Consider the following 8,559-nt stretch of genomic DNA (forward strand, 5'->3'; position numbering starts at 1 on the left):
AGTAAATGGAGCTGTCCCTGGTTAACCCTGCTAAATCACACATAACAAATACCAGTTATCAGGGGTTTTTACCACAGGTAAAAACCCCTGATTAGGGGGTTAATATGCAGAGCTGAAACTAGCTCAGACAAATCAGGATGCAGGAAACAGCAAACTGCGAATTGCCTGTAAGTTTGAATGTGAGCCTGAATGGTTGTCTTTCTCTTTGTATCAGCCCTGTGATAGTCTGGCAATCTGTACTGAGCTCCAGCCCCCCTCATGATCCTGAATAGGAAAAGTGGATGGATAGATAGGTGGATAGATGGATGCCTCTACTCCACTAAGGTACAGAAATTTTTTTTACTCTACATTAAGGGTACTTGACAGCTATACTACCATTATACTTCTTACCAATTTTTTGCTATTTTAAGGTATTTTCATGGTTGAACTACCCACAGGTAAAAAGCTAGCAAGTAGCATTGCTAACAGGACCAGAAGTCTATCTCACAGTGCTTCTTTGAACTATGCTTGCATGCTCAAAGACAGTTTTACAGTGTACAACGCAACATTCTTGTGAGGGCAAACATCGCAATAATCTGCTGTATTAATTTACTTCATTCATTATATATAAAGACGTGATTGACTTTTAGAAGTAACAGGTTGTAACCCTTAACCTAAACCCTTAACCAACTCTATTTTAACCCAACTACTTCTTAGTTAGCTAAATGCTAACTTAGCATTTTCTTCAGGGCTTCCGCTTACGGACCAAGGGGCAAAGAGGGCTGATCACATCGGTATGGTGGGCGAGTCATGTAGCTGATGGGTGGGTCACTTAACAGCTTCAGCCACAGCTATATCTACTCAGGTGAGTTTGTAGTTTGTTAGCATGCTAACATTTGCCAAATTAGCACTAAACACAAAATACAGCAGAGAATGAGGGGATGCCTTTTTGCATGTATGTTTTCATGAATAAAGGCATTCAATATATTTACCATGATGATGGCGCAAGAGCAACATCTTTGGCATCTCCAAAATTATGACAATTCACTTTGTGGAAAATATGAATGTGTGTGCCAAATTTCAGGGCAATCCATCCTATAATTGCCAAAATTATTAACTTGATGGCAGAATTCCAACCTCAAGGTGGTTGTCTTTTTTGTGGTATGAAGTAAGTGTTCAGGTGTTTTTCTTCATGTAGCCTATGCAGTTTTTTTTGATAGCCTTGCACCTACATGTTTCCGAACAATTACTCTCCTTTAATCCATCCCACGGACCAAACTGGTGGAGTTAAAAGAGAGTTAAAAATGTCCTGAGTCCTGACCCTTAACCAGTTACTGCCACATGAATGCAACCGACATTTCAAATGAATAATTTAGCATATACAATAATCCAATGACACTAAAAGAAGTAACAAAGTTTACTCTTATTAAATACATTTTGAGTGCAGGGCTTTTACTCATAATGGAATATTTTTCCACTGTGGTTTTACTGCTTTTATTTAATTGCAGGATTTGAATACATCCATTAATGCCATTAGCTAACTTTATTCTGCAAAAAATTCAAATCATTGAATTTTTCACCATACAGCATTTTCATTTAATTATATTCCTATAAGGATGTACAGTAAGATGTATGCATCCAACCATATAATAATACTTAAACACATACCTGTGTATCCTCCAACTTAAATTTGATATTAAAATCAGAACCGACTGCAGACATCTCATAGATTGATTAATGCTTTGGTAAGTCTGTAATCAATCAATGTGAATTTTATTCATCACATCAGAGATGGATGACACTGACCGGCTGACATCTAATTCTTAATAAATGGCCCATACTGGCCTCATATATCAGCAAACTGATCCACTGGTCTGAGTGGAACTACATCGGTGTATATGAGTGTGTGTGTGTGGTCTTCCTTATAGGATGACTGATGCTATCTATGAATCAGTCAGACAGGTAGACAAACCTAATTTTAGACAGCCCCTCAACCTCCGCCTCCCCAGCTTCCTACATCTGGGTAGAGGTCACATTAGGGGGATAACAGAGTTTGTCAGACAAAAAAAAAGTTAGAGAAAGCATGGAGGAGGAATTTGAAGTGAGATACTGAAAGAAAAATTGGAGAAAGAAGTAGAAAAAGACACATAATCCCCTTGCTCAAAGTGATAAGGACATTCATTAAAAAGTTTGGCAAAGGCAAAGCTCTCACTAACACATGTCTCACGCTTTTGCTCTCCTCCCCTCAGACCTCCAGCATGGAGAGTGTGTGTGTCTGTTTATGTGTGTGTGTGTGTGTGTGTGTGTGCGCGCGTGTGTCACTGCACCTCGGAAAGCATGCCATACTGCCCCCTCCTGGCCATGCCGATGGTGAGCAGGTCATAGACAGAGGTGGCATCCTGCAGGCTGGCCTGACGAGCTTCGGCCTGGTCTGGCAGACGACTGATCACCGCCTCTCCGCTGGCCTGGATGGACAGAGATGTTGAGTAAGGAAGAGGAGGAGGAAGGAGGAAGAGGAGGAAAACTAAGGAAGGGAAAGGTGGTGATGCTAATAGTCTCAGCAGAAAGGTCCTTGTATGTGTTTTGAAAACAAAGAGGTTCAAACTGTGGAGTGTAAGGGAAGTACTAGAGATGGCAGTGTGTGTATGTGTGTATGTGTGTGTCTCACCATGGACTCTGTGATGAGCAGCAGCAACACAGCCTCCTCCACCACGTCCTGAGGACAGAAGCAACTGCCAGGACACAGGAAACAGGAAATAGTACCAATAACAGGAAGTCTATCCCTCTCCCTCTCTCACACACACACACACACACACACACACACACACATACACGGCTTGTCCAGAGGTAGATTGTCAGATTGCTGGGAGTGTCCAGTTTCTGTCTCACTTGTGGCACTGTAACACAATCCGGACCACCCTGGGTGTATCACTACACAGCTCTATCTCAGATGTCACACACACACATACACACACACTGGCTCCTTCATTTCTTCCATCTCTACCTCTCCCATCCCTCTCATTCATCACTTTCTTTGCCTCTCCTCCCTCTCCGCTCGGCTCCGTGTCCTATTAAAGTACACATTTACCAGACACCGCCGTGGCCTTTTCAAAAGAGGTAACTGGTGACAAAAGCCATGAACAATACTCAAGTACAGCTTTTCCTCAGAGGTGAAGTCTCCTGTTCCCCCTCTCCTTCTAATCTCAGACATGGATTTAGATCTTCACTTATGATAGTGTGGGCAGGATTAGTCATGTGGTGGTGACTAAGTATGGCTTGCAGGGCCTGAGCAACGAGCGCAGGATCCCTGCAAAGAGGGAAAAGCAGAAAGGAGGCAACAAAACGCTGACACAATTTAGTGTGCTGATGCAGATAACCAGCTTGTCATGTCAGGACATTCACATCCCTTGTGAATATTATGTCCCTTTATGTATGTCATGTCATGTCATGTCATGTCATGTCATATGCTGTGCAATGTCATGTCTTGATATATGTTATGTTATATAATGCTATGGTTTGTTCTGCTTTTTGTGATATGTCATAGTATGATTTCCACTTTCAACATGTGAGAAGACCAAGCGGCAAAAAAAAAAAGAAGAAGCCAACGTGGAAGTGTCAAAAACTGCAGTACCTTTCAATGGCCACTTGAGGCTGGCTCCAGAAATCTCAGTAGGCCTCCTTGTTATAATGCTCAACTTCACAACAGGAACAAACATGTTTACAGCCTTGTACAAAAAAAAATGGTTTTGGTCTACAGCTAATTTAATCTAAATTTACATTCAATCAAGGCTTTAAGTTGCATGTGACCAAGGGTGCAGCTGCCTTGAGTGGCACGCTGTCTGTGAGGCTTCACCAAAGTCTGTGAGTCAGATTCACCTCACCCTCCTCCACAGCTCCACCTTCTCATCAAAATATGGCCACTTCTGGCTCCAACAAAAAAAACAAGATGGTGATGGCCGAAATACTGACCTCAAGGTTTCAAAACAGGAGTCCACAAACCAGTGGGTGATGTCTGGGCAGCTACGTCCATTATTTTATACAGTTTATGGAAAAGATTCAGAGGCTGCTGTGTCATTTCACATCTGACAGGCTGTAGCAGCGAAGTAGAAAGGGTTCAGCTAGTCCAAAACTGTAAAAGGTTTTAAACACAGCTGTGTGCTGTGTTCCTTGACCCCACACAGGTGATTACAGGGTAATTAAGGTAATTGGTTTTAGCTTCAGATTTCTGTTTTCCCAGTCCAGCCGAACACATCACGAACTGCTGAGGAAAGAATTTAAGGAAATCACTGGCGCATTGGTCAGTGCATGTTTTATCATTCTTAGTCTAGTTACACTTACAGTATCACATTTTTTATCAGTCTGATGTTTATTTTCTTATTTCTGTATTTAAACAGGGTGAGCTGACTGAGCATGCATGCTCTTTTACATGCTTGTTTATTACAATGCACAGGCTGTTTTAAACCTTAAACCACTCTTATATATTTTTTACAGTATCTGTATTTTGTCTGTATGTAATCGGGGCTATTGAGGGGGCTATAACCCCCCTGAAAACTACACCTATAATGATGGCAGTTAATCAGTTAGGAGACTACATAATCAGGTGTGTGTCAGACCACGATTGAAAAATCCAGTTCATTGCCCTATGAATTTTCACAGGTAGGTTGTAGGTGGGTGTTAAGCTGTGTAGTAGTTGTTGTTTTCTTCTTGTTGATACAGGTACAGCTCTACATCACAGTGATGAGAGGAGGAGAGGTGTGTGAGATAATTTGGGTGTGCTGGGATTCCTCACCCTGGATGACCCAATGTAAACTGCTAGCCTACGAGCTCTCTCGGGAAAGTCTGTTACCTTGCTGTCCATGTGAACAGGCGTACTTTTACTTTGTAGAGACGTGACTCAGATTCAAGCCTCCCCAATGATGACTCATTTAGTACAAAAAACACTTGACAAAGAGGATTGGCGCCAACTGCCAAGTGCTACAGTTATTAGCAGGAAAGTATTTTGGACAAAACTGATAGCACAATGGCTGAAAGTGCAACTTCAACAAAGGAAACTGACATCTAGAGAGAACTGCTGTGGGCACAATAGTGAACTGACACAAAAGAATAACAAAACGTAATCCCTGGAAGCATCACCCTCCTTAATTTTAGACTTGGGTAAAGCCACTGCACTCAGTAGACTGACAGTTGGACGAGAAACAAGACAAAACACGAGCAAAAACAACAACAACAGCAAAAAACAGGCAGTGACATAGAAATGAAACAAACAAACCAGTCAGTGCCGTAACGTTGTGGAGGTTTAACAGTGGGGTAGATGGCGTCTTTGGAGGCAGCAGCTCCCTCTCTGTGGAGCCAGGCTGAGGGTGGGGGGCCCAACGGGGGCCAGTAGCTGTCCTCACTCACGGAGCTCAGCAGCACCTCTGCTAGCTTCCTTGCTGCAGACTAGAAGGAAACAACTGTATGTTACTGTACTACTGTAAATTCTGTGTAGATGAGGATATAGATGAGAGTACTTATTAAGATGTAGTAGTTCTGTGCTCAAAGCAGTGTACAGTATTTTTTTTTCCATCATTATTGTGTAGATTTTTTTTAAATATGAATCATTAAATTGCCGGCCGGGTTAACTTGTATAAAGTGTAGGCATACTGATGTACACTTGCCCTGATACACTATAGAATGACGAATGTTTAGCAGCTAGAAATGCAAACAGTAACTGTGTGTGTGTGTGTGTGTGTGCGTGTGTGTGTGTGTGTATGACAGCTCACCTTCCTGAAGCTCTGAGACCCTCGTGACTCCACCACCCTGAGCACCCTACGCAGTTGGTGAGCACCCTGTGCAAGATGACTAACAGACACACACACACACACACACACAGTAGGCGTATATCTGTATGATATATAGGTTGTGAAGGTGTAACATTGAAAAAATAAATATGCAGAAGAACAAGCTAACAAACATGTTGTATGGTAGATAGAAGAACGGATGATAAACTGTTAATATCAGACTGCTTACAGAGGCACGTACAGAGGCCATAAACAACACCACTGATGTTCTGACTACAATTTTGCCCAACCTATTTACGTCATTGATGGTAAAAGATTTGACCTTAATAATAGTTTAATGGAGAGTCCTGGATATTTTAGAATCTATTTAGGTATTTATAATTTGTTATGCTGTAATCTATATGAATGTATATTTACATCCTTGTTATTTTCAAAATAAATTTCTATGTCATTATTACTATTATCACAATAATCATCGTTAATTATTATCATATCTCTTTAATTTTTAGGCTTTACCCAGGTGTCACTTGATAAGTTCTTGATCTCAGTATTTATAGTGTATATATTTAAGAAAAACTGATCGCTACAACCCTGACATAATGTCATAAGTTACTGCAAAGCTGTTGTATTAGACAGCATTAGTCAAGCTTGGGTGTCCCTAATAAACTGGAATCTGGGTGACAGTCCAACACTACTATGCTTCTGCAAGTCCAAGAGCAACACTGACACCTGCTGGTCACAAATCAAAATGCATCTGTGCTGCACTGAGGTCAGGGGGTGCTTAAAAGCTTTTCTTTAATTTCTTCTCCTGCTCACTTTGTAAAACAGATGAAAAAGCTCAAGGTTCCCTCCATTACAGTTCAGGCTGAGTAAGCAAAGACTGCAACCATTAATCACAGTGCATAAGCAGTGATGTAATGTAAACACAGGGAGATAAATTAGAACTTCCAGCCAACTACAGACTACATAACAGAAAACAATTTGAAGGCAGTTGGTATTTTATTATGACTGAATGTGTATCCTTGGTATTGAAGCTCATAGGTGATTTGTTTTTAAAAGTACTTCTTCTTCTACTTTAAACAGAGGAGGCATATAGCAGAAAAGGCAGACACTGTGTATGTCTATGTGTTGAGTGTGTGTAGGACAGTGGTGGTGAAAGACAATACCAATATCACACCATTTATAATATATCATAATTAGAATTAAAGAGATTATATTCAAATGTATTGTTTTGTGCAAATTGTGATTCAATTTACTGTAATTAAAGACAATAAAAATGCTGACAGCAAGAAGTGTTTGACATAGGTTTGGTGGACTCACCCTCTCTGCAGCAGACAAAGGTAAGCACTCTGTAAGGAAGCCTGTACGAAGTAGCCCAGTTCGATCTCCACAGGTGGAGGAAACAGACCGGCTTTGGCTGTCTTGGTGCTGGGTGTTGTTACCACCTTAAAATACAAACACAACAAAGTTTATGCTCACTATTTCTAAAACCTTTAGTACTGTTAAAGGGTCAGTTTACCCCAAAATCAAAAATACATTTTTTTCTATTTTTCCTCTCACCTGTAGTGCTATTTAGCAGTCTAGAATTTGTTTGAACCGTCCCTTTAAATGCTTTGGGTTTTGTCTTTTGACTGTTGCTCCACAATATTGTCAGTAGAGAAGCACAGCAAATTAGTTTCAGAGTGAATGAACATAGATAAAATCAGAATGGCCCTAATTATTATTTTATCAGATCGTTATTATTATTATTGATGCAGTCACATGTAAGCAATAATTTAATTTTGAAATTGGTTGTGGTGGAACTAATTATAACTACCCTATATTTGTCTGATCAGTTAATCTACGACAATGCATCATATTCCATAAACGTTTTCCATAAATGTTTTGTATGTCAAATTTTAATCTGAAAAGAAACTAGTAACTAAAGCTGTGAAATATATTAAGTGGGGTGATAATATGACATCGCATAAAATGGAAATGGAAATACAAGTCAAGTACAAGTATCTTAAATGTACTTAGTTACTTTACACTACTGACAGATACAGAACCACAAACTAGTACTTAATATTTGTTTTGGAAAATGTTAAAGAACTAAACAGTGCTGGAGACCAGTAAATAGAAAGAAAAAAAACCTACATTAACAAAGGGTAAACTGTGAACTCAGACCCATAAACAAGTAGGGAACTGATGAACACTGCATGCAAACGCTACATGTATGAAACTCCACCTTATCGAGCTCCTGCAGGTAGGACAGAGAAGCATCACAGGCCTTTAGGTAACAGGACAGACTCTCCTCCTCCCTCTCTGACAGACGGACACGAGACACTGCAGAGACAGTCTGGTGGTCCAGAGACAGACCTGAAACACAAGCAGAGACCATGAAACCACCACCTGCTACCATCCACCAACAAAAAGCTGCTACTAATAGAGAGGATGACACTGGAGAGAGAAGTATTCTTACTTGAGATAAAGTCGCCATACTACAGTGTAAAAATACAGCATTTAAAATCTTACTTGAGATGAAAGTACAAATTTATTAGCATCAAAATATACTTTGAACTTGGAGTATATTTTGAAGCTATTACTTTTGTCTTAAAGAACTTTAAGTTTTAAAGTTAAAAAAAAGTGTGGTCAGAATCATATATATTACTAGTCCATACCCATTGAGTGCACAGTTGCCCAAGTACAGTTTCACATGGTGTGTGTTTGGGATACAGGTCATAGGAAATTGCAGATTAAATAGTCAACTGAACCCATTAAGAAGAGCAATGTATTCAGACAGAGTTTTTGTGAATTTGAT

The 8,559-nt window shown here is 40.2% G+C and overlaps 1 protein-coding gene across 1 annotated transcript in view; it reads right to left on the reverse strand.

Moving 5' to 3' along the window:
* Positions 1–8,559, reverse strand: part of ttc7a (tetratricopeptide repeat domain 7A) — a 59,788-nt gene that overhangs the window by 39,277 nt on the left and 11,952 nt on the right. Inside the window, exons 5-10 of the mRNA XM_050071441.1 lie at positions 7,987–8,117; positions 7,080–7,204; positions 5,742–5,820; positions 5,249–5,418; positions 2,648–2,711; positions 2,307–2,444 (exon numbers count right to left, since the gene is read on the reverse strand). Coding sequence (XP_049927398.1) covers positions 2,307–2,444; positions 2,648–2,711; positions 5,249–5,418; positions 5,742–5,820; positions 7,080–7,204; positions 7,987–8,117 — 707 coding nt within the window. The remainder of the gene's footprint in view (positions 1–2,306; positions 2,445–2,647; positions 2,712–5,248; positions 5,419–5,741; positions 5,821–7,079; positions 7,205–7,986; positions 8,118–8,559) is intronic.

The sequence above is a fragment of the Epinephelus moara genome, chromosome 19 (assembly GCF_006386435.1).
Source record: "Epinephelus moara isolate mb chromosome 19, YSFRI_EMoa_1.0, whole genome shotgun sequence".
NCBI lineage: Eukaryota > Metazoa > Chordata > Actinopteri > Perciformes > Serranidae > Epinephelus > Epinephelus moara.